This window comes from Erpetoichthys calabaricus, chromosome 5 (assembly GCF_900747795.2).
Source record: "Erpetoichthys calabaricus chromosome 5, fErpCal1.3, whole genome shotgun sequence".
NCBI classification, from domain to species: Eukaryota; Metazoa; Chordata; class Cladistia; order Polypteriformes; family Polypteridae; genus Erpetoichthys; species Erpetoichthys calabaricus.
Window position 1 is genome coordinate 85,786,992 of NC_041398.2, and position 26,501 is coordinate 85,813,492.

Sequence of the window (26,501 nt, forward strand, 5' to 3'; positions counted from 1 at the left end):
CTCCTTTGAAAAACAACAAGCCAATGGTTCAGATTTATTTTAAAAGTGTTTTGACTTAAAAGATCAAAATGCCCCCAGGCAGGTTATCAACATGTCTTAATCCCAGCCTTTTTAAATACTCAGATGTCGATTCTGCAGGCTTTGACTTGGTTAAACAGGGGAAAATCCTGCCTGAAGACACAAATTTAAGATTACTGTCACTTGGGAGCTGAATTACTACTATTGAACATGCCTTACTTTAAAATAAAAATGCTTGTTGAAATAGCAGGAAAAAGAGGACAGAAATGGGCAGACATTATTAAATACAAGATACATTGTTATAGACAATGGTTGCTACATTTAAGATTTTATTTTGTAAGTTTTATTAGGAAAGCAGCACACAATGCTAATGCCCCAGAGGAATTTAAAAATCATCTGCCACATTGGGCTTGTAGATCAGTAACTGGGGACTTGAGAACTGGGCTGAGATGACACCAACATGTCAGATATGAGCAGTTAAATATTTCTCCAGTTATTTAAGTGACATCCTAGGATATAACCTCATACTGCACATTGGCAAGTTTGACTGGCAGTAGTAAGACAATAAAATGTAAGAGAATATGCTGTAAAGAAAAGACAACAGCAAAGAGTAATCTGATAGTCACATGAATAATAATACAAAAATTCACACATATCATTAAACAAGAACATTAACTAGAAAGTGTGAATGAATGACTCAGCTAGCAGCATTTTGTATGACAACAGCAATTTTTATCCAATTATAATCAAGGTATAAATACAGCAACTACATCAGTATAACATTACCATTACAAGCCTATATTTGAATATATTTTGCATATAATCTAATTAACATTTTATACTTCAAACAGACTCTAACCTAAAACACAAATAATCCAAAATATGTTAGTAGGGAATATTTAATTTGAAGTATAATTCTTACAAAATACATGCAAAGAATGTTAAATATTAATGTCTGTATTAAATGCAACATATATGCACGTGTGTGTGTGTGTGCGCGCGCGCGTGTGTGTGTGTGTCTTAGAAGGTGCAGTGAGTGACGATGTCAGATCGTCAGTGTCAGGGTGGAGACAATGGCTGAGAGGTGGAAAGTGCTTCAGACTACAATGCGGGAGGCAAAGGAAAATGCCAGGAGCAACTGCTTGAAATTTTTAATGAGTGTGGATTTAAATGAAAAACTTCAAAAAAAAAGGTAAGATTCCATACATTTTTCATTGTATTGTTTTGAATGCTTCTGAATCAAAAAAGATTCCCCAAAAAAAGAAATACAGACTTTATGTTTAGAGTGCATATTTTGGATTGCCAACTGCTGGCAAAGTGCTGAGGCACGTGGTGAAAGAACAACTTGATTTGGAGTGGAGATGGCTAGATACTGTAAATAGGTGTACATGATAGATAGATAGATAGATAGATAGATAGATAGATAGATAGATAGATAGATAGATAGATAGATAGATAGATAGATAGATAGATAGATAGATAGATAGATAGATAGATAGATAGATAAAATTTTATAGTTACCTACATGTTAAATGCAGTATATAATAGATGGGTAGGAAACTGATTAGAAATAAAGTTATAATTTTACCATTTACTCACAGTATAATATAAATTGGTCTTCTGACTCCATCCACAAAGAAAATAATAAAAAAGACTACACAAAGACAGTAAGAGGTAAACATATATTTTACAAATGCTTTTTTTAACATTTAAAAATTACTTTCAAGAATGAAAAACACAACATATAAATAGGTACCTGTGACATTTAATAATATAGGTGGGTGTTGTTCAGACATGTGAAAGTCAACATATATAGTAATAGATGCATTAACTTATTGAAAATTCAAACCTCAGCTCCTCTTAAAATATAATTTAAAATAAATTATTTGCTAATACAAGATTACAATAAGTGCACAGAAAAGCTATATTAAACAGAAGCTAAGTTTACCGTAAGTACACACTGCTGTCATGAGCCACATTCTGCCATTCATGGATGCACCTCACCTAAACACATTTTTTCTTACAGTACTTTAAAGATCTAAATGTGACTAAAGTAACTGAAGCTACATACACTTCTTTTTAAGCAGTAGGTATAACACTTTAGCATTCGTATGCATGCTTCCTTTATTTGAGATTTGTAAGGTTTACAGGTCTGAAATATGAGCCACACAACCTTGAATATCCTGAGACCCTTCGAAGCACCTCATTTATTTCCTTCTCCCTCTCTACAGTGAGTGAAATTCCTGAAGAGGTTGTTGTCCCCTGCTGATCAGGTCCAAACCTGTACAGCACAAAGGTATGAATAGTTAGTATCATTATTCAAATTACATTTGGTCAGTTTCACTAATACCCTATAGTTTATAGCAGTGTGCCCTAATCACATCATTTTTGTGTTAATTGACATTAAAGGCTCTTCTTTCACTTAACTTTTTTATCAGTTTATTCTGTTTTTTAAGGGTCATATTCCCATGCACTTACAGTGCTAGTTTAACACTTTGTCTTCTATGTCCCCAGGTGTTTCAGTTCAGCGAAAAGGGGTTGCTGGAAAGGGGTGTGTGGTGCTCCCGATATCTCTGCAAAAGGATGAAGGTCCAAGTCTTTAGAGTCCTGGTGCGTAAAGTTTTGCTATAAGGTTGCGAGACATGGACGCTATCCAGTGACCTGAGACGAAGACTGGACTCCTTTGGTACTGTGTCTCTTTGGAGAATCCCTGGGTACTGCTGGTTTGACTTTGTATTGAATGGGCAGTTGCTCTTGGAGTCCTGAATGAAGCACATTACCTCATGAGCATCAGTTACGGCACCCACCACTGCCACCAAATGTGACGATGCGGGTTCGCTCCATGCTCCCATCTTGCTTCTGGGAGCTCTTAAACCCGACACCGTCAGTAATGTCACTGATGAGCTAGACAGTGAGGCATAACAAAGCAAGGGGATGGTGCAAAAAGTGCAAAGTGCTTTTATTTTAAAACAGCAACAACACAGTGTCCAAATAAATAGTGCAGTGCATCACAATCCTTAAATACATAATCCATTAAAACAGAGGTGAAATCATGGAGGTTAAAATCCAATAGAAAAAAAAATCTTTTAAAACCTGTGAGGTTAAAACAATGGCTGGAAGCTGTCTTTTAAAACACAACCCGGTGCCTTTCTATTGGTGACTCCTCTGCTTCTCCCGTCCAGGCTATGCACCAGGGGAGCCACCCTACCTGCAGCTGACCTACTGTCTGCCTTCTCCTGCAGGTCTGTTCACCTCACCAATCCCTGGCTCCAGTAGGCTTAACCAGACTGTGACTTGGGCTCCCCAGCGACCAGGGCGCTCACACTGGGGCTTTCATATCCCAAGTCCTGACTCCTGCTGCCTTCTTGGCCTTACTCGGCGAGCCATCCTCTTTCCAGTCACTCCTGCTCTTCACAAAATGCTCAGCGGAAGCAACCACAATCAAAGGCTCATCGGGTGCAGGCCAAACACCCAGGCACCCAGCTCCTAGGAACAATTACGAATGCGGACGACTCCTCACCTGTGCACTTAAGCGAGGATTGCTCGCACCACGAAATCCCCGGGAACCGATCTGCCACACTACCATGCCCCCTTTCTAAAAGGTGAAGGCGGCGATTATTTATTTAAAATCTGGCCTTCTTGACATGAGCTGTGGACCCGCTACACCACATGGCCATGTGCCATGATTCCCAGAGGGTGATCCGGTTCACAGGATCCTGATTGCTGAGTGCAGTGTATTTCTGACTGCTGAAGAAGAGAAAATGCGCAAACACTAAATTTGTGTTATTTGTTTGGTTTTTGAGGGCAAACTAATGTTTATGAGCATAACCTCTAAAATGTGAAGAACATAGTAAAAGCACTTATGTCATATATAATGTATATTTTGGTAAAATCTTATAGCAGCATAACTGAGGCATGTCGATGGCCAGAAAATGGTGATGACAAACCAGAGCTGCCATTATCTGACCAAGATCTTTTGGAGTAAATCCTTCCTACACCTACTCTTCATTTAATGTTCAATATTCACTACCTGTGGTTTGGCTCATTAGTGTACAGGTTAGTATAGTAGTTTAGAGGTGCAGTATAATTCTCTGCATATTCATATGTTAAATGAGATATTCATCTCATTTTGGCCATTTGACTAATTTATTTTTTAGTTGACTAAAAAATTGACTAAAACCAATTTACTTTTTCTCAACTAAAATGAATTTATTTTTTATTAACCAAAACTAACAATAATTAAATGACTTAAATGTGGCTTAAGCTAAAATGCAATTTAGTCAGAAGACACTGGTTGGCCACCAATTTGTTGTAGTGCTTATTCACTCACACATCAACATGTGTAATTATTAATGACATCCAAGCAGGAACATTTAACAAAGGATAGACAGAGGTGCAAATTGATAGTGAAGGGTGAAGAAAAGCAGCAGCTTCAATGTCATCATACTACTAGGGGGCTCCGCCCCCTGCTCGCTTCGCTCGCCAACCCCTGGTGTTGGGGCATGACAAAGAGTGAGATGTATGAATTAGATATAGAATAGTGTGCAGGTTTGGATGATGCCTATATAAATAAAAAATAGAGTGTTTGGCATAGAGTAATGTTTTATTGGAATATTTCTTTGTATACAACCTTTATAACTTTAACTTTAACGTCAGATGAACGTCGAACACGTGAGAAGGCAACATAAAGTTGTCCATGTCCAAAAACGGGTTCAGAGAGGTAGATGCCAACCTTGTCCATGGCTTGTCCTTGTGATTTGTTGATGGTCATGGCAAATGCAGGTTTAATGGGGAACTGTCAGCGTTTCAATGTAAAAGGTAAATCCAGGTCAGAACTCGTAAGGTCAATTCTAGGAATGAGAACAGTATTGTTAGCATGTGATTCTGTAAGAACTGTTGCTTGTTGTTTCTTCTGGGAAGTTAAGTGAATGACAATGATTGCAAATGACATTCATTAATCCCAATGAATTTTCCTCAATAGTGGACTCATTATTGAAGGCGTTGTCTGGCGTTGATGTCCGCGACGGGCATGTTTTGCTTGTGGCGTTTGAGTGCCGCGTTGTTGCATGTCCATTATTTGTGACGCGCTATTTTGGAGTTTTAATTGACTCGCCTCCGCTTTGCCAAAAGTCCGTTTCAGTCTACGTCGTGCATTGTTTGTATCGAGCCTTGTCCGTTTTTGTATGTCGGTCAGTTGAGCTTTCTGCTTTTGGAGTCTTGCTTGCTTGTTTTCTGGCAGGTCATATGCGCGTTGTACACGTTTTTGTTAATTTATTCTGTCTATTCGCTCCCTTTTTTGTATGTCTGAGTCGCGAGCTCTTTCTTTTGAAATCGTGCTTGTTTCGATGCAGCACTTTGAGACACGCGCTGTATGCGTCTACGTTCATTGTGTCTGTCCATTTGGGCACGTCTCTGTAACGGGGTTACTTGTGCTTTGCGTTTTTTGATCCGAGACATTTTTTCTCCCGGAGTTTCCGAAGCGCGTTGTATGCGCCCCCTTGTATTTTCTTGTTTCATTCATGTTCGTGTGTTTGGTCCCGTTATCCGATCCGTACCCGTGACCGTGTATTCATGACTTGTTTGTTCCTCAGCGTGCAAAATATGGTTAAGTAATAAGGAGGATCGCACTCACTGTTAATATGGAGCCTTTTCTGCAGTTGAACGGTTAATAGTGCTTTATTGTAAGGAGATCCACCTATGCTGCCTAGTGTGAAGGTGTTGAGATGACGTATGTTTAATATGGACGTTTCCTTTAGATATGTGGCTTTGGGTGTCACTTCTTATTGATGTGGGGGGGGGGGGTAGGTGAGGATTGTTGTTGCGCGAGCATCTTCTTTCTTTTTGTGTTCCAGGGGCTTGTTGAATTCCCCGCTTTGTGTGTCCCGTCCGTTGCTTGTAGGGTGTGTGGGGTGGTTTTGTGTTCTTTTTTTGTTGTGTTCCATGGGCTTGTTAAATCCCCCTCTTGGTGTGTGTCCCGTCCGGTGCCTGTGGGGGGGGGGGTGGGGGGGGGGATGAGGATGCCTTGCTGTTGTGCGCGAGCGTCTTCTTTTTTTTTGTGTGCTAGTTTCGTGTGCAATGGGTTTCGTGCTTTGCCTGCGTTTGACTACTTTTTTTTGTGCCTTTTCCTTTTTTCTGTGCTCGCGCCGCCTCATTTCTTTGACTCCTTTTTTCTGTGTTCACTCCTTTTTTCTGTGGTCTTGTCCGCCTCTCGCGGCCCCTCATCCGCTTCTCACGGCCCCTCATTTCTTGGGGCGCCTGCGCAGTACGTCTTTTTGCGGCTACGGCCCATGGCCGGATGTCCCTGCGTCCATCCGGTTTAGCATTCTCGGTTAGTAATATGGATGGATCATTAAAACTTGTTGACTCCTGATGTCAGCTTTGACTTGTGTTTGTCATGTATTCTGTTTCTTATGTCTTCTATATGACTCAGTATGCACCTACTGGTTGATTTTCTATAGGACTGCATAGTAATAATATCCAACAGCATAACATTCTCAAATTCCTTAACCTAAATTTTGGGTCATGGAGCTGCAGACTATTACGGCACATGACAGAAGACAATCCTAGTCTGGGTGCCAGTTCATCATAGGGTCCACTCACACATGTAGTCACACAAGAGTCAGTTTGAATTCTCCACTTAATTTTAACAACACAGCTCATGTGAAAAGAAATCCAAAGCACCCAGATGAAAACCCACACAGACATGGTGGGAACATCTGTGTAGCAACAGTCCTAACAAGTTGTCTTCATTGGAGACCACCTAATGTAACCAGAACTGAAGTCAGCCCTTGCTAGTTTGAACATAACAGCACATGGTTTGTATTAAACAGTTTTTATGATATTCATTACCTGTGGTTTGTCAGGAAGAAGGAAATGTTGTATGGCATGTTATTTTGCTTCTAAACCATTGCTGGTGTGATTTAGATTTGCTTCAGTGGTATCGACAGATGTTTTTGTATCATTTTAGACACTTTCTTGATCCCAGTTTAAATTTCTTAAATTTCATTTTTTTAGACCTTTTTCCTCTTTAAGGACGCCATGTATTATCTCTGGGTCGTGCAATTTTTAGCAAAGTTGCTTCATGGCTCCAGTGTCGTTTCTGGTGGGATTTTCTCTCTGACTCTCTAACTAACTTCAGTATTCCAAACTCTTCCTGTAGTTTAAGAGTAAATGGTAATGGCAAACAAAGCAGATGGGGGGGGGGGGGGGGGGGGGGGGGGGGGGTTGGGTTGCGGGGAGAGAGTCTGTAGTAACGTTAGAAAAAAATTACATATGTAAATTTTATGTACCATGCCAGGAATAATGAGAAAAAAATTACAAAGTGTGATGTTTTTGTGAAAGCATTTGACTTTTTTCAGAAGTTTTCAGAGTTCTAATGTGTATTTTAACAAAGTGAACACAGTGGGAAATACCAGCCATAGGTCTGTTCCCAGTATTGCAATTGTATTATACTGTGGAGCGTTCATATGGATTGCTGTGTAAATACCTTTTCACTGACTTTTAGGAGATGATGGACTCAATCATGAAAGCTGGATTAGTAGAATCACTCTTTCTTCTTTGTGTTGCAAATTTAGGTAAGTTTTTTAGTAATTCCACACGATTTATCTATAAGAAGAATTGCTAGGGTAGAATTTTTCACATTTGATATGTGCTGTTTATTTGTATGCCCTTTAACAAGTTACATTTATATTGATCTTGTTGGTAATTTTCAGTAGAATGTTAGGGGGATTTAAAAAGAGAAAAAGGAAGTTTTTCTGCAGTGGGTTGGCACCCTGCCCAGGATTGGTTCCCTGGCTTGTGCCCTGTGTTGGCTGGGATTGGCTCCAGCAGACCACCGTGACCCTGTGTTCGGATTCAGCGGGTTGGAAAATGGATGGATTGAAAAGGAAGTTTTTCAAAAGTGTTTATTTTCCTGTTATATTAAAAGAACACCCTGAGAACTTTATATGCTTTTACAGTTATTAAAAAACTAGTCAAGAACCACTTCCCAACATCTATCTATCTTCATTTTTTTAATTTGTTGTTCAATTTAGAATTCATATTGTTTTTAACATAACATACAGTCAATAAATCCCATGCATTGTGGCAATGCTGTGAACACATGGCATCTTTGCATGTATGTTCCGTGACAAGCATAGATTGCTCACAAGAGCTCAGAAGTTGTTCACAGTTCAAATCATCTTGGTGATCAACATCCACTTCTTTACATTGGATTTTGCCAGTTTCTTTGTAGACTGTGTGGAAGATGACCCAGATACAGACAGGCGGACACGTTAAAATCACCCAACACATGTTTATTCAAGTGCTCCATATTTACAGTTGTGCACAACAAACCCAAAGTCCCCAAAAGTCCTGGCCACCATCAAATGCCTCACTTCTTCAGGCCTCCTCCTTGTCTCCTCCTAGACCTTGTCCTTCTTCCACCCGACTCAAGCCCCTGAATGGAGGGAGGCGGCCCCTTTTATCCATACCCGGATGTGCTCCAGGTGTCTTCCGATGAGCTTCCGCCGGCACTCCCCAGTGTGGAGAAGTACCGGCTCTGCACCCGGAAGCATTCCAGGTGTCCCCGATCCTCTTCCCCCCAGCACTTCCGGGTGTGGCGGAAGTGCTGAGGTCTAGGGCTCCCCCTGGTGGTGACCACGCGTCCCTACAGGGTTGAGCTTCCAAGCTCTGTACCCGTAGTCCCCAGAGCTGCCAGGGCGGTCGCCCCCACGTGGTCTGGGGGAGGCATAAGCCCTCCTCTGGGGCATCCCAGCTGGGTCGCCCCCCCAGCCGCCTGTGACAACTGGTAACCATAATACTACAAATGTTACTCCAGGAGCATGATGATCAAACACCTTTCTAGTAGGTTGCCATGAAATCATGACAACAAATTTGACAAACTGAGATTTTGCATAAGAGTTGCATGGTAACTTGATTTCATGATATTTTTGGAAAATTTATGTAGCTAGGCGAGCTATGTTGGGTTGAATGTCTTGTCCCCATCAAAACGCTGGTTATCTTCTTTTGGTAAATTTGTAGGAATTATCAATAAAACAATTAGGATGTAATCAACAATGGCATACCATATCATTATGTTTTACCTTCTTTCTCTGTTCTTCAGTTTCCCATGGATATGGATCACAACAACTTCTGGCTGATAAAGAAACCATTTTGAAGATATCAACTTCTGGAAAATGTATGTATCTTTCTAAAGAGTATAACAAACCTCTTCTGGAATAAATTTTTTTAAAGACACTGTAGATAAAGCTGAATCTAGTTTTATGTTAAGCGCTTAAACATGCTTAATGGATATATAGCAAAACTAATCTAACAATATAAAAATACGATAATGTAGGCAACTTGAAATTTTTAAAAATACTGGTGTTCTAAGTTTACACATCCTACTAAATGAAATAAATTTCTGTGTAAGTGCGACACCACTGGTACACACATAATTGACGTAAATAAATAATAAGATAAAACTGCACTTTTTATGCTGTTGACCATTAAATCATTATTAAATTTGAAACTTTTTAAGAAAAAATAATACTTTAACAGTTTCTAGGGCAACCTGCTAAAGTAGGATGAAAGGTCAGAACATCAGACAAAACATATGTTAGTCCCACTACGATCAGCATATTTTTCAATTGTGTAACTTTCGTAAACATCAACTTGTCATACAATATTCTTAGGGAGAAGGAAAGAAATGTGTTACATACAACATAATGATAATTCAGTCTGGCTGCAGGCAGTCAGTATCAAAAGATTCAGCTGCAGGGAACTGTGAGAATGAGGTTATTAAATAAATAATTAAAAACTAATTGATGTGCAGTGGAGCAAAGGATTTGAATACTTGTCGAAAGTCATTGTAGGCTACACTGGAGTTTTTTACTGTCTATTGGGAATATTTAAACAATTTGGAGTAACAACAAGATCAATTGAAATTCTTTGCTTAAAATGTGTTTGCAGTGATTCATTTTTCATAAAACAAAATCAACAACAACAGTAATAATAATCCTCCAGCTAGAGTAAGTATAGGAGACACACAGACATGGCATGGCGTGGCAACACACCTGTGATGCTAGGCTTTGGATGCATTGTTAAAGGATCACTTAATTCAAAGTCAAAATATAAAAGTCACCCAAATGGAATTAAATTAAAACTTGAATTAAAACTTGGAAAATATCATCCTCTGTTGCTTACTACAATCTATCAACTGACTGAGCGAATCGACTCAGTCGCTTATGGCCAGATAAACAGTTGCCTTCCACATTTGAAAAACTCTCTGATATTGAGTGGATGGCGGTTCTGCATTCTTTGCATACGCTGGCACAGACACAGTAAACAGGAGCTATGATTTGTGTTTAAAACTGATTATTTTACTTCATTTGCATCAGATGTTTTGATTATATTGGGCTAATCAGTTTATTTCAGGGTCCTAAATCAAAGAAAAAAAAGTCAATTTCGAGATTAAAGTTGACATTTCAGCTTTAATCTTGAAACTGACTTTTGTTTTTGTCACTGTGTCCCTATTTTTTTTCTTCTCTGTGGCCCATATGTATGCTGTATGTTTTTGTTTCTTATTTTCTCTGCGTCAGAGGTTCTTAGCCATAATTGCTCCATGGTCCGCAATTGTGCCACTTGTGTTAGAGCCATGATATTTGCCCCCATACGTTTGATTTTGAACATTTATTAACAAATTCGTATTTGTTGCTAGTGTTATTAAAATGCCTGAATTTTTAAATATAAAAAATTAAGAAGCAATTTCAAAAATGGCCTGTGTGTTTTTATTATATCAAAGCATTTTTTTTTTATTGCCTGAAATTTAGTCATACCATAAAATTAGTTTTTATTTTTAGGGATGAATATTAAATAGTAATTGACAAAATACAGAATTTGCCACTGCAGATATTTTTCACTACTCACTTGACTTAAGTATGTTACGTTATGCATAAAATGATCATGTAAAAATCACTTTTAAAGTGCAGAATTAGTCGCTGCACATATTTTTTATAACTTAATTACAGAAGCGATTTCAATATTCAGTACTGGAACATATCCAAGAGAGATAGCACAAATAACATGAGTGGAAATGCAAAAAAACGGTATCTTGCACTGTACTACAATCAAGTCAATAAAGGGGAAAAGACAAAAGCATCGTGTAGGGCTATGACAAGGGGTCAGGAAGGTGGCCTGCCCTGACATGTGATCTGCTTTAAAAAATGAGCGGAGTGGCAACAGCGGTATAAGTCGAGCTGCAGCTCCTTCATCGGACTGTCATGTATTTGGCATAATTCTAAAACACATGTCTTTATGGCTGTGTGGGACGTCATCTTCTTTTCACTTTTTCATTTTAGGCCCGTTCCCATACAGGTTAGTAGCTGCGGTGCACTGTGTGGCGTAGATTAACATGAGTGGGCACAAGAGGCAATTTAGTCCCTTGGTGCCACCATACGAATCGATAAACCATCTTGGATAGTGCTGAAGCGGTATGCTTGAAAAAGATAGATTTGACATCACTGCTGTAATTTCAGTTTTAGTGATCTGAGCTTTTTATCTGCTATTTTGACATAATTTGAAATAACCAGAACATAATTTTAATAGTGCAGCAGCCCTGACTATGGACAAAACGTCTTTGTGACAATATTTTACCATTTCCCCATACACATGACCATGAATTCGTACACAATATGACTGTATTTAGAAGAAAACTTGAAAAAAAAACTATTTTGTCCGAACAATATATTGGCCCCAACTTAGAATCTGATACTATCTCTTGCTCCATGATCTTATAACCTGAAATAAAAAGGACAGGTGAATTATTCTTAATAAAAAAGGTATTGTGGGGAACAGCCCGGACACAGACAGGTAGACATGATGGTTTCACCCAACACATGTTTATTTATCATATTTATAGTGCACATATCCAGTGCCGAAGCACCAATCACCCCTTTAAGTCCTGGCCACAACACAATGCCTTATTAGTCTCTGGACCACCTCCACTCCTCTCTACCAAGCTTCGTCCTTCTTCCACCCGACTCTTGCCCACGACTGGAGGGAGGTAGCCCCTTTTATTCACCCCAGAAGGACTTCAGGTGCATCCTGAGGGGCTCCGTAGCCACACCCCTGTGTGGCGAAAGCTCTGACGGTACATCCAGAAGTCCTCCGGGTGTCCACAATCCTCCTCCCCCCAGCACTTCCGGGTGTGGCGGAAGTGCTGAGGTCCAGGGCTCCCAAGGCATCGGGGCGCCCCCTGGCGGTGACCACGAGCCCCTACAGGGTAGAGCTTCAAAGCTCTGTACCTGTGGCCCCCAAAGCAACCAGGGCGGACGCCCCCTCATGTTCTGGAGGAGGCATGAGCCCTCCTCTGGTCCTCCTGGGCCACAGTATATATATCATTTTTTATCTACATTCCGATGTTTCTTCTTTTAAAAGATTCAGTTTTACATTCCAGTTTCCATTTTCTGTGATTTACAGAAATTGTGCCACAACAAAAATTATTGATCAAGACCAGACAGTGCCAAACTTCTCTACAATTAGTGTTCTTCAGTTCTATTTCAATTATGATTTTAAACCACATACTGTATATATTATGAATAATGCAATGTTTTTTTTAATGTGATCTTCTCTTACAGTAATTCAGTGTTCTGCAGCAATTGATATACTCCTGGTTATGGATGGCTCCTACAGTATTGGAAAAGGTAGCTTTGAAAGATCAAAGCACTTTGCAGCTAAGCTGTTTGATGTGCTTGACATAAATCCAGATCGGGTGAGTAGCGATACAGCAAAAAACAGGCAAATATATGCTGAATAGTTCCATCCATCCATTTTCCAACCCGCTGAATCCGAACACAGGGTCACGGGGATCTGCTGGAGCCAATCCCAGCCAACACAGGGCACAAGGCAGGAACCAATCCTGGGCAGGGTGCCAACCCACCGCAGGACAAACACACCCACACACCAAGCACACACTAGGGCCAATTTAGAATCGCCAATCCACCTAACCAGCATGTCTGTAAAATATTAAATACCTGTATCATTCAATTGTCATATTAGTCAAATACCAAAAGCCAGAACCTATCCAAATAACATTTGGTGCTAAAAAAGAACCAACCACAGGCAGGGCAAACTTAACAAATACATCCACACATACTTGTGTTGGGCCCCGTCAGAGTTAATAATTTGTGCAACATACACATCTTTGAAGTATGGGAGTAAACTGAGAAACCCAATGAAAAGACACCATAAAAATAAAGAGCAAATGTGTGTAGTATAGCAATTCTATGGAATATAAGAAAATGTAGGCTCTCTGTCCTCTGTTTGTTACAGTATTGTAAATGTCTTCATTGTTTGCAAGCAGGCCTGGGTCAGAGTTTCTATGAGGCACACCCTACTGATGGGATTGCAGTTGGAGTCAGATTACTGAGCAGTTAACTGAGTCTTTCTTTGCTGCTGTAAAATTGCACTGAAATAATCCTGAAGTTATGAGGAAGCAGTATTGGCCACCTTAGTTTTATCACTACAATTTAAGATTTTTCACAAACTTTTTCACAAACCTTTCAACGTTTGAGACATTCAGGAACACAATGGCTTATGATATATTGTCTTGCTTTCTTTGCTATATCAGATGATGAATGTGTGGCAACTGAAAGATCTTTTCCATTCCCTAGTTGGATCAGCTCTTTAGACCACCACAGATGATGTAGTTGCCTTTTTCAAGCAGCTGTTTCATCCATTTTGGATCATCTTTTTTATTACTTTCTCATACACTTTAATTTAGAAAACAGTTCGATACTTAGGAGGCATACTCATTAACACATTGTACTATAAGTTCATTTTATTAGAGCTATTTGACTTTTTTTTTTTAAATACATTTACCATCTTTAGAATATTTTTGCAGAGTGTGACACACAGTTTGAACAATACTAAGTGATTGCTGACCAGAATTACATAGCACAGAAATAAAGCTTCCTTTTTTTAAAAAATTCTGCAAGGGTAAGTCAAGAATTATCCACACTTTTGTGATCATTTTGTTAGGGTTGGCTGCACAGCTTTTCCTCCGCATGGTGTGTCTGTTGTCATGGTGGTAAAGTTTCAACCTTGACCAGTCAGTTTCTCTTGTTGATTTCTAGAAGTATATATGGCTGATCCACTCTCTGTTTGCAATAAAGAAGAACAGTTAGCAATAATCTGTTTTTTATGGGCTAAAGGTGTACCAGGGGCCAAAATCCATTAAATATGGAGACAATGTTTTACCACAATGGAGTCTTTACGAATGGGTTGAGAAGTTCAGAAATGGTCAGACAAGCGTTAAGCATGAACAAGGACCAGTGATAACATTAAGCAAGTCCGTACCATGATTTTGATGAACTAACAAGGTTTGGCCCCTGGTACCCCTCAGCCCATAAAAAGTGGATCACTGTTAGCTGCTACTCATTTGGTGCAAACAGAGATTGGAGTGTCCATATTTACTCCTGGAAAACAACAAGAGAAACTGGCTGGTGATGGTCAAAACTTTACCACTGTGATAACAGACACACCATGTTTCCACATGTGCAGGGGAAAGCTTTACAACCAACCCAAAGTAAATTATCACAAAAGTGTGGATAATTCTTGACTTACCGTTGTATGAGCGGCACGGTGGCGCAGTGGTAGCGCTGCTGCCTCGCAGTAAGGAGACCTGCATGTTCTCCCAGTGTCTGTGTGGGTTTCCTCCGGGTGCTCCGGTTTCCTCCCAACAGTCCAAAAACAAGCAAGTTAGGTGCATTGGCGATCCTAAATTGTCCCAAGTGTGTGTTTGGTGTGTGGGCGTGCCCTGCGGTGGGCTGGGGTCCTGCCCGGGAATTATTTAATGCCCTATGCTGGCTGGGATTGGCTCCAGCAGACCCCCAAGACCTTGTGTTAGGATGCAGTGGGTTGGAAAATGACTGACTGACTGACCTTAGTATGACCTGAATGAACCTATCAATAGTACCAACCAAGATATCATAGTAGACTAAATGCACTGGTCTGGTCTTTATTTGGCTTCAAAGTGTTTTCAATAGTTTACTCAATTGTCCTAGAATTTGACGATTATACATTAGATTAGGACTGAGTTGCCTTTTTAACAGACAAAACAGAAAAATGTAGAATATTAAAGAAATTGTGCAGATAAGGCTACTAGAACAAGCTGAAAGCTTACTAAAAAATGTTTCTGCTTATCCAACACGTTTTCTTAAGCCTAAGACTGTCTTATTCAGACCTTTACTAACAATGCATTTCTTGCTTAATTTCTTCACCCTATCACTGGTCTACAAAAAAATATTTTTTGTTTGCTTCTGGGAACTTCAGAGCAGCTCTTTATTAAGTTTTATACACAGATTTCATATTTGAAATAGGACTTAAGCTAGCACGTCAGGTTTTTTAAATACACATCACTGACATTTTGACACTTTTGAATATCAATAAAATATATCAACATGATATCTGGAGTTTGGACTATGTCCCACCAAAATTGTTTTGGTGTGTTTATTCTGAAAACAAACCAGAAGACGATAGCAGAGACACGTTAAAGTATATTTATGTCAATTTACCTCAATATAAAAGAGAGGTCACCGTGCCCTAAAATGTTGGAGGTACTCGCTTTTGCTCTTGTACTGCTCATCCGTCTCTCTTTGCAAGAACCAACAGTAGTCACCCATCATGCTTGGAGTGAATATTCCCCAATATCAGTTTTCCATCACCTTTATATCTTGATGAAATCTTTCCCCATGCTCATCTCTGACATCACTTAGATTTGGTGGAAAAAAGTCGAGATGAGAATGTAAAAAAGGTGTCTTCAGTGACATTCTGGCTCCCATAAGCTAATATACTTTCAGCATATTCTCCACAAGCTCCGTATAATTCTCTGCTCTGTGACTGTCAAGGACAACCTGCACGAATGAGGGTGCTGATTCAGTTGGCTTCAGTTTCTTTTTGAACTCATCGTCAAGCATCAGTTCACGGATTTCAGGGCCAACAAAAACACCTTCCTTAATTTTGGCTTCACTTTTCTCGAGACCAAACTTATTTCTTAAATGCTGAAATGCATCACCTTTACTGTCCAGTCACCCTAGTTGTCCAAGACCTGGAACATCATAACTAAAAAATGGGACTTGCTGGATGAAAATGGTTTTCAGATTTGGAGTCAGCAAGTGAATTTTGTTAATGTACAGATGAAAGAATCCCAGTAGCAAAATGCTTGTTGACCAGTGAACTATCAATGAAAACATTACAGTACTGTAAAAATCAAAAGTCTCTTTTTAAACAGGTACAAGTTGGAGTCATCCAGTACAGTTCAAAATCAAAAGTTGAATTTGCTTTGGATGCTTATCCCACAAGAGAAGAAGCAAAAGATGCCATTAAGAAAATTCGTTTAAGGTAGGGGAGGTCATGATCTACAAAAAAATGTGTTGAGGATAACACAGAGACAAAATAAACTAAATGATCTGAGGGTTGTAGAAGGGTTGTGTTGGTGTGCACCTATGATAGGAAAACTGAGGTAAAAAATGTGGTGAAAATATAAAGAAGCTTATATACACAAAGCGGATCCCTTCTTTCATTGCAAGTTATATATAAATTGCAAAGCAGACATTACAGAAAAAACATTATGAGCAAAATGTACCTTATTAAGTAATCCTTAAGGTTTACTGAGCTGAAGGTTTCAGGAGCATCTGGGGCTGCTAGACAGAGCACTTGAAGGTGCTCACCAAAGCTTTCAGGGCACAACCCCAGGAGCACTTGCAAAAATTGGCCCAAGGAACTGGCCCAAGGATTAGGGTCAAAGTTGCTTTGAATTTATGATTATTAATTATTTCCTTGTATTGTTTTACTTGCAAAGTTTTTCCTTACTCTTTCTTATATTTTATTTTATAGAACATTTGTCGCATTTTAGCCCCTCTGGCATTATTGTGGCTTTGGAGACTGTTCAAGAGTGCTCCTTTCCACACTATATATCAGTGGTTCTCAAACTGTGGGGTGGGCCCCCTTAGGGGGGTGGGAAGTAACAAAAAGGGGGGGCGCGAAGATGTGAAAAAAAGAAAAAAAGAATCGAAAATATGAAAAATACATCTATTGAAACCAAAACAAATTAACAAACTACATTCTGATACTAGAAAAATAAATATAGAGTTAGATAAATTTCGATAAAAGTTAAGTAGGTATAATAAAATATGCATCTATGATATATCATTAATAAAAAAAGAACAAATTAGTATTAGTGGGCTTCTTTCAAAAAACATTAGGGGGGCGCGATTAAAACTGTTATGAAAACTCGCGTCGCAAATACTTAAAGGTTGAGAAACGCTACTATATATAGCTATGTTCCATGTCTTATTACCTATCTTCACTTTCAGGTCCACTTATGTATTATGTTAACTTTAAGACCAGACTCTCGCAAAGTGCCAAGGCTCAAACTGTGGTGTTTTATGATGAAAATGTATCTGGAGGTGATCAGTTGGTAGCATCAAGGCCAGATACAGCAAATACAAAAAATGTTAATTTCATGTGTACTCAGGAAACTCTTTTAAGCCTGCAGTAGAAAGCATTTGGTCATTGAAATGATTCCAGTAAAAATAAGTCACATTTTTTTCTGCATGACTTGTGAACAAATAAAGTATAATTTAATCTGTTCTAATCTAAAATGTAATTAACATAATATTTCCAGTCTTAAAATGAGAGAGTTGTTTTGTTAAAGTTTTAAGAAATCCAAACTGTATTGTAAAAAAAGAAAATGCCATTTTTGGTACTTTGGTTCAACAAGGTATTAACATCGTTTGGAGGTTACTTCAGGTACTTAATAATTTAAAAAAACAATAAAAAATATCTGAAAGTAATTCCGCAACTGTTTATACATTTGACAGTGATTCTGTGGTGATAACATTTAAATATTAGAGCTTCTTAAGAAGAATGTCTAGTAGTAGGGTGTTGTACTGTTTTAGCCATTATGAATGCAATGAAAAGTCAAGTAAAATGACCCATTTTACAGGCTAACTAAAAAAAAGTATAATATGCAAGCTTTTAAGGCAACTCAGGCCCCTTCAGACCCTTCTTCAGGTAAGATGTAATCTTTTTAGTTAGCCAATAAAAGGTGTTATTTTGCTCGACTTCTCATTAAGAAGACTATGGTAATCCTGTTGTGACATTTGTACTCTTATTTCTCCTTTTTAATGAGTAAAGGAGGAAGCTAAGGAATGGCTTCTCGCGGCATAACATATCTGAACTTACTTGCCTCCTAAGTGAGAGTAACTAATAATCTGCTTAGTTTTATTGTCATTTTCACTTTCAGTTTCTAAACTTTGTAGTGTTCTCAATATTTTTTGTGCCGTCTGTGATGCTGATGTTACCTGAAATCTGAATCCACTTATTAAGCTACTCCACAGAAAGTCAGAGACAACAACCCTTAGGAGTTTACAGATACGCTTGACATTTTGTATAGTGCTAGAGTTTCATGTCACAAATTCAAACTATTATTATAATTATTATTATAATATTTTCATATTAAATTGTAAACTTTGTCAAACCTTATTTTTGTGATTTTATATGTTGTTTTCTATTACTTCCACATTTTTCCATCTTTTTTGATTATTTGTTTTTATTATTTTGTGTCTTTCTTAACACCATTTACTCTCTTCTGGAGTGCTGCTATGGCAGGTGCCAGGCATGTGACTTGCCTTTGTTGTTATGAGGAGGCACCATGATGGCAGTGCTATAAAACATGGCAGTACAGGTCAGACAGCATTCACACGTGTGGATAAATCCTAATCATTTTGCTCACAATTAGTTTTTGTATTTTTTTTCACTTTTGGCAACAATCTCATGCTTTGATTTTTGATCTTTGGATAGCCTGTGTTTAACTTTTGTTTTGTGTGGCAAGCGGCTGGGGGTGGTATCCAGCTGGGACGCCCAGAAGGACCGGAGGAGGGGTTACACCTCCTCCAGACCATGAGGGGTCGACCGCCCTGGTGGTTTTATGGACCATGGGAACAGAGCTTAGAAGCTCAACCCTATAGGAGCCTGTGGTCACCGCCAGGGGGCGCCCAGATGCCTAAGGAGCCCTGGCCCTCAGCACTTCTGCCACACCTGGAAGTGCTCGGGGGAAGAAGACCAAGGACACCCGGAGTGTTTCCGGGTGCACAGCCAGCACTTCCGCCACACCGGGGAGTGTCGGCAGGCATTCATTGGGAGGCACCTGGAGCACGTCCGGGTGGGGATAAAACGGGCCGCCTCCCTCCATTTGATGGCTGGAGTTAGGGGAAGAGGACAGAGCTCGGAGGAGAGGAGAGGAGAGGAGGCGGACCTGAAGAGAGAGAGAAAGAGAGAGGGAGGCATTGTGAGGCCTGGACTTTGGGGTGATTGGTGCTGAGGCACTGGGGTGTGCGTGTTCACTTTATTGTAAAATATTGTAAATAAACGTGTGTGGTGCATTAAAACGATGTCCGCCTGTCTTTGTCCACATTTGTTTTTTGGCTATTGTTTTGGAACCTCCCTCGGCCGTCTACTGTCCTCTTCAAGAAAAACTGCATTTTCCAATTCAACAGTACTTGTGACTGTTTGTTTCAGATCAATTCACAATTTTTATACTTTATTTCATGATTTAACATGAGCTCCTTCACTGTCTCGAATATTTCTAGCTTGTTTTTTCTGTTTTAATTTTATATTTATAGGATATCCATTTTAATTTTTTTCCAACTTTCAATTAACAGTGCAGTCATAGGAAGCAGGGCCTCCACTTTTGACTCACTTTTAGGTGCTGCTGCTAATCAAGTACAGTCACTTGGGTCTTCTTCGAGGTTTTTCTTCTTTGTCTTTGCAGTCTCTGTTTTGGATTTTATATATTTGATGTTGTGATTTAAGTTTTTGTTAATTTATTAATCATTCCTTTCCTGGAGTGTTTAGAGTCATTATCCATATCATTTGCAGGCTTTTTTATGCTATAGAATTCATTTCTGAGGCTGTTCTTTATATCTAAAAGTTTGTTTGTTTTTGTTATATCACAACGTCGTTTTTTTTGCATGGGTGCCACCATTTTCTGAGTTCAGCACTTCCAGTTGCTAAGACAAATCTCCCGTGTTCCTCTGGGAGAGTGTGACCTCTGTTGTCAGAATGTAAGACATAAAAATAATTTATCTAAGATTGGATAAACTATACTATTTTTGTGCTGTTACTTTTGTTTCTTTACTTACTAATTTTTTGATCCTCTGCTTTCTGTGTTTTGAAGCTTGATTTTGGCTTAGTGCGTGTCTGTGTGGGTTTCCTCCGGGTGCTCCAGTTTCCTCCCACAGTCCAAAGACATGCAGGTTAGGAGGACTGGCGATCCTAAATTGGCCCTAGTGTGTGCTTGGTGTGTGGGTGTGTTTGTGTGTGGGATTGGTTCCTGCCTTGTGCCCTGTGTTGGCTGGGATTGGCTCCAGCAGACCCCCGTGACCCTGTGTTCGGATTCAGCGGGTTGGAAAATGGATGGATGGATGGATGGATTAGGATTAGTGAAAGATCAGCTAGATGTTTTGTTATTCAAACCCGGCTCATTATTTTGACCACATTTCTATCTCCCGGTTCTTTTTATGCGATTTTTCAATCTTGCTGAGATAGAAAATCTGGTTTAAAGATTAATTTAATTGAATTTCCCATTGGGATTAATAAAGTATCTATCTATCTATCTATCTATCTATCTATCTATCTATCTATCTATCTATCTATCTATCTATCTATCTATCTATCTATCTATCTATCTATCTAATTTATTGATTTCTTGTTCATGGTTGCCAGGATCTGAGAATTTTTGGTTATTTTTCTTCTGACTTGTTTTTATTGTTTCTGTCTATAGCCTTTAATTCTCTGATTTTATTCTTTGCTTGTAAGTTTTCTATTCAAGGGGTTTCATCAAATGCATAATTTAATTAAACTAAATCAGTGCTTTCCCCTCCTTTTCCAATGGTAACTTTCTTCCAGTCATTAGTTTTATATACTATGTATGCATTAGATTTGGTGAGTTGACTGTAAAATAAAATGAAGTTTTTATTCACCCTTTCCTCATTTTCCTAATTAAATCTGTCCCCTTATTCCAACTTTTAATGTGGGATTGTCTTTGGTCATTGAGGGATTGGTTAAGAAGTAAAAAACGCAAAAGGTTGAATATGCTGTATTAACATTGGCAATGCATGCATAAATCATGTGAATGGCAACATAAGGACTGCAGTTATTTATTTATTTATTTTTTGTATTAATTTAAAACACTGCGGTGGGTTGGCACCCTGCCTGGGATTGGTTCCTGCCTTGTGCCCTGTGTTGGCTGGGATTGGCTCCAGCAGACCCCCGTGACCCTGTGTTCGGATTCAGCGGGTTGGAAAATGGATGGATGGATTAATTTAAAACAGTTGTTTTTCTCTACTTTTCTAAATTTAGGGGTGGTAGCACTGAAATTGGAAGGGCCATTAAAGACATCCTGCGAAAAGGTTTCCCAGGTGGGAGAAAAGAAGTGCCTAAGATTATGGTTATTCTGACTGATGGGAAGTCTCAAGACAACATTACTCTCCCGGCAATTTTTGCAAAGAAAAGTGGAATAACACTTTTTGCTGTTGGAATTAAATATCCTAAGTAAGGCAATGTTTCAGTTCTCTTTTTATTTTGTAAAATGTAATTACCAAGTATTGGTTAAGCTTAAAAAAGGCCTGGCATGTTAAATGTTTGATCATTATTTCATGTATTACAAATCCATATAGTTCCAGTCTGTTTGATAAACCTTTTAAGTTTTAACATGTTACTGAAAGTGGTTACAATAAAATATAGCCGGAAAATTTAGAACATGTATTAGATGACAGATTTTCTTTATAATGTTTGTGACTTGTTTGTCGTAAATACACGATGCTAGAGGGCAACATTTACAAAAGTTACAATCCTCCTTCTTCAAGTTCAATTAAAATTTTAGCAACGCTTCTGACGTTTTATAAAGAGTCAGCCTAATGGAAATAAACACAACACTGTCCAGGATGCCTCATGACACATTTAATTCCAGTCTACACACTGGCATTAACAAATAAATTAGTAAAATTCAATGCTCCAGAACATCTGTCTAGTCTGCAAGGCTTTCTAATGCCAGTTTTATTTTTAATTGTTAAGGTGTGAAATGCAACATTTTGTATATCTTCATTGGGATTTGAGCTCCTTATATTTGGAAATCTCTTTTTTGTTATTTCATGAGACTCCATCTGTCATAATGTTCATACTAAGGCTGGGTACCCCTGCATTCTCTTTTTCCTTTGTAAACGATTATTGCTACATTTACATATCCATTAGCTCACGGTCATCTCCCACTGATTCCAGTGCTGTGTACTGTGCTGTCTATTAACTTGGCCAAACAATCAACCCAGATTCATTTACTTCACTGACTTTCAATTCTGCCTGCCAAGTTCTGCAAAAGTATGTCAGTATCTCTATACAGTATCTTTACATTTTACTTACTTTTTTCATGGTTCCATTATACAAAATTCTTAAAAATAACTACATATTATTTAATGTATGTGTTACTAAATAGCAAGTTCCAAAACAAAACCAAAGTCAGAATTATATCTATGTAGCCAGATATCTGGCACATGTATGCAGCAGCACATTGTTCTGAGATTTTTCATGTAACCAAGACAGAAATGTTGAGGTAAGGTTTTTATACTCAGTGGCAGTGGTGACATGTTCCATGTTGATTAGTACATGCAATATAGAGTTTCAATGTAACCTTATAAACCTATTGACCCTATTACCAGAAAAATCATAAGGAACACACTATACAATGTGTATACAATATATATAGTGTATGTATACAATATGTAACTGTAGGCGGTACTACTGAGGCAGTACTAAGGTAGTCATATACTTAAGCTTAGCTCTCAGGCAAATTTAGTTATAGAATATTTACTTGATGCTAATTGCATTATGTATTTCTCACCTTAACGAAATGACAGCCACATCATTTTTTTTTCTTTACATTTTTTCAGGTGGAAAATACTGCATAGTCTTGCAAGTGAACCAAGTGAGATGTATGTTTTTTTTGCAGAGGATTATGATGATGCAGTGAATGGACTTTACACTACTTTAACACAAATTACTGTGTGCAGTGACATACATCCTTGTAGGTATAACTTTTGATATTTTTTAATATTCAACCATGAGTGTTCTCCTACAGTTGCCAAGAAGTGCAAAGAGGCCGCACTCCGCCACTGTACTGAACCCACTTACAGTACACCAGTCTAAGGGTGTAGGAGACCACAGCCTATTCTATGGCATATCTCTGTTTCAAATCAACCTCACTTTCTCTATTTACAGTATAGTTTAGAAGTAGCTATAGACTATTTGTCAACAAATAATGCAAACTTGTTGCAATAAATAAAGTAACAGTTAAGGCATAACTTAAATATAAATATACTGTATGATGGGTTAATGCAAGAGCATACCAACAAAGGATAAAAAACAGCAAAACAAACATTTGATTTAGCTGGGTTTGCTCTTTTTGTCTTCTATACAAAAGGCTCCTAATTTGTAAATTCTGTTTCTTTAAGCCTTATTTAAAGAATAATCCAAGGAAATATTTATTCTTATCAGGCTTTTGGTCTTTTCAGCCAGATAAATGGATCAGTCCTTATCTAGTGTCTCAGCATTTTCTCCACAACATGCTTGCTCTCTCTTAACCCCCTGCACACATCTTCTCTGTCAGGTAGTGTGTATGTACAGTCATATGAAAAAGTTTGGGAACCCCTCTTAATTCTTTGGATTTTTGTTTATCATTGGCTGAGCTTTCAAAGTAGCAACTTCCTTTTAATATATGACATGCCTTATGGAAACAGTAGTATTTCGGCAGTGACATTAAGTTTATTGGATTAACAGAAAATATGCACTATGTATCATTAACAAAATTAGACAGGTGCATAATTTTGGGCACCCCAACAGAGATATTACATCAATGCTTAGTTGAGCCTCCTTTTGCAAATATAACAGTCTCTAGACACCTCCTATAGCCTTTGATGAGTGCTTGGATTCTGGATGGAGGTATTTCTGACCATTCTTCCATACAAAATCTCTCCATTTCAGATACATTTGATGGCTGCTGAGCATGGACAGCCTGAGGAGAGTCAAAGGGAAGCACAACTTGCAATTGACCACCTTAAATACCTTTTCTTATGACTGGACACACCTGTCTATGAAGTTCAAGGTTTAACAAGCTAATCCAAGCAATTTGGTGTAGCAAGTAATCAGTGTTGTGTAGTTACTGTAGATGGTCTTCTGCTCTTACAATCCAGCATTAGGTTACTATTTGAAGTAGGACACACAAGTCTTTGTTATGGCCAAACTGTAGGGGTCAGTCCTTCTATAGAACTAAAATTAGACTCAGGCACAGAATGCAGCTTGACAAGTGCTTACAACAGTTCATACAGGAAAGAGTGAACTTTTTGCCATTGGTTTCTTGGGTACACATAAGTTAATTGTTTTGGTTAATAATTTGTGTAAACTTTTGTTTTGTTGAGTAATGCTTATTACCCACTGACAAAGTGAGGGAAATGGTTCAACACTGAGAAACCTTTATATATTATTTGCCTGTGATTGGATGATATCCAGAAACTTCATTTCAAAGAGAGGCCCAGTGCAGCATGGGTGAAATGTACACTTTGCTTGAACTAACTTTGGATATTACATATCAATAAAGAGGGAACTGAAGATGCTAAATCTCATGTGCCATGCTGCAGAAAATGAAGCAATGACATTTTGTCATACAATATCAGCAGCAGACATACCTTGGAGGGATAACAGTATACAGAAGATCTCATGCAGCCATGCAGAGTTAATATACAGTAGAGGTATTAGTGAGTTAACCTGCATATGTCTGGGACATGAGAGGAAATCTGAGTACTCTGAGGAGACCTACACTGACAAGTTATGTTTACCGTATTTTAGTTTATGAGTATATAGAGCAATTCTGCATAGTCAGTACTTTGGTGGATCCTGCGATTTGTGACTGTTTGTTATGTCCTTCTCAGATTGTAAAGTTGAGTCCCGGTACTGCCTAAGGACCACTATCGAAGCTGAAAAAGAATTCCAAGGAAATCATATGTGTTGGAAAGGAAAACCTGAAGGACTGTATTCAAAACCAATGGCTACTCTATGTCCTTTTTACGGGTATGTATCTACTGTATGTATATGTGTATATATGTGTGTAAAATATTATTTAGAAAACACCTTTGCTCAACGTGACCTGCAGAAACTGACAATCAAAGTTTCTGTAGCACGGCTTTTTTTTCTTTACAACTGTCTTTCATTTTTTTTTACTGACACACATGCATTTCTAACAATATTCAAATAATCCATCTAGTTTTCATTATTGCCTCCTCCTGTTATCTTCAGTCAATAACAGATACAGTATGTCACTATAATAAAATAAGATATGACCAATGAGGTTTACATAATAATACATATTACATTTCTAGTAATTCACTTTCCTCTTTATCATGTACAGCAAAACCTCGATTATCCATCAGGGGTTGGGACTAAGGCTGAATTACAGAAAAGACAGATAACAGAACAGCTACTTTAAACATGATATACAGTAGATTAGTTTAGCGAGTAGTCATATTTATTTGCAAAATAAAACTATATTAACAAAAAAATAATACAGTATTAACAAAATTAATTAATTCATATAATAGTGTATCAACCAGTGTAGTAAGAAAAAACAACTCAGAGGTACTGGAGTTTTCTATGTTTTACTTGGGAGTATTCGTTCCATAACAAACGGTGCCCTGTCTTATACTCAGTTATCTGGGTTACGAAGCACATCTCCAAAACAATACAAGAAAGCTTTCCCTACCAATCCGTTTATCTCTTGCCACTCACATTCCTTTTTTCCTCTATACCACAAACATTCCTGCTTATTGTCTCCTGACTCCCTACTCAAAATGTCCTTCGGCTGCACCTTCCTTTTTCTCCTAATTTCTGCCACTCATATCCATGTCCATCCCTTCCAGAAAAGGAGCCCTTCATCCAGTCCCATCACTTACAGCATTCATCCACCCTTTCTGCTCCCCAACACAGCATCACAAGCTGCCCACAAATCACAATATATTAACAAAACATAACAGAATTTTAAAATAAAAATTACAATGCAGAAGAATATTAACATTAATACAGAATAACATCATCAGTGGTTTCCATTTTCAATTTTGTTGGCATCACACTTTATATCAGTCACTGTTGTTCTTCCTACTCTGTAAATAGAAGCAATACTTGAAATACTTTCACTGTTTTGCAAACGTTTTAATAATTTCAATTTTTTGTGACAATTCTAACACCACACCCATACATTTATTGGCCATAACAATGTATAGAAGTTTAATTATAGCAAAAGAGAAAAGCTACGAAATGCTATTAAAACTGAAGGTACATAACTGACGCTGTGATTTCGAAGTGCAGCATAACATGTGGTACTGGTGAAGAACACTACGTGC

At 38.4% G+C, this 26,501-nt stretch overlaps 1 protein-coding gene across 2 annotated transcripts in view; it reads left to right on the top strand.

Moving 5' to 3' along the window:
- The first annotated feature begins 1,805 nt into the window (after positions 1-1,805).
- Positions 1,806-26,501, top strand: part of LOC114652762 (von Willebrand factor A domain-containing protein 2-like) — a 38,091-nt gene continuing 13,395 nt past the window's right edge. The window contains exons 1-8 of one of the 2 annotated variants that reach the window (XM_051927688.1): positions 1,806-2,314; positions 7,523-7,592; positions 9,122-9,196; positions 12,636-12,769; positions 16,289-16,398; positions 21,421-21,612; positions 23,004-23,137; positions 25,038-25,176. In XM_051927688.1, coding sequence (XP_051783648.1) covers positions 7,526-7,592; positions 9,122-9,196; positions 12,636-12,769; positions 16,289-16,398; positions 21,421-21,612; positions 23,004-23,137; positions 25,038-25,176 — 851 coding nt within the window. In that variant the 5' untranslated portion in view covers positions 1,806-2,314; positions 7,523-7,525. Of the gene's footprint in view, positions 2,315-7,320; positions 7,593-9,121; positions 9,197-12,635; positions 12,770-16,288; positions 16,399-21,420; positions 21,613-23,003; positions 23,138-25,037; positions 25,177-26,501 lie in introns of those variants that run through there. The other variant, XM_028803079.2, reaches the window with a different exon arrangement.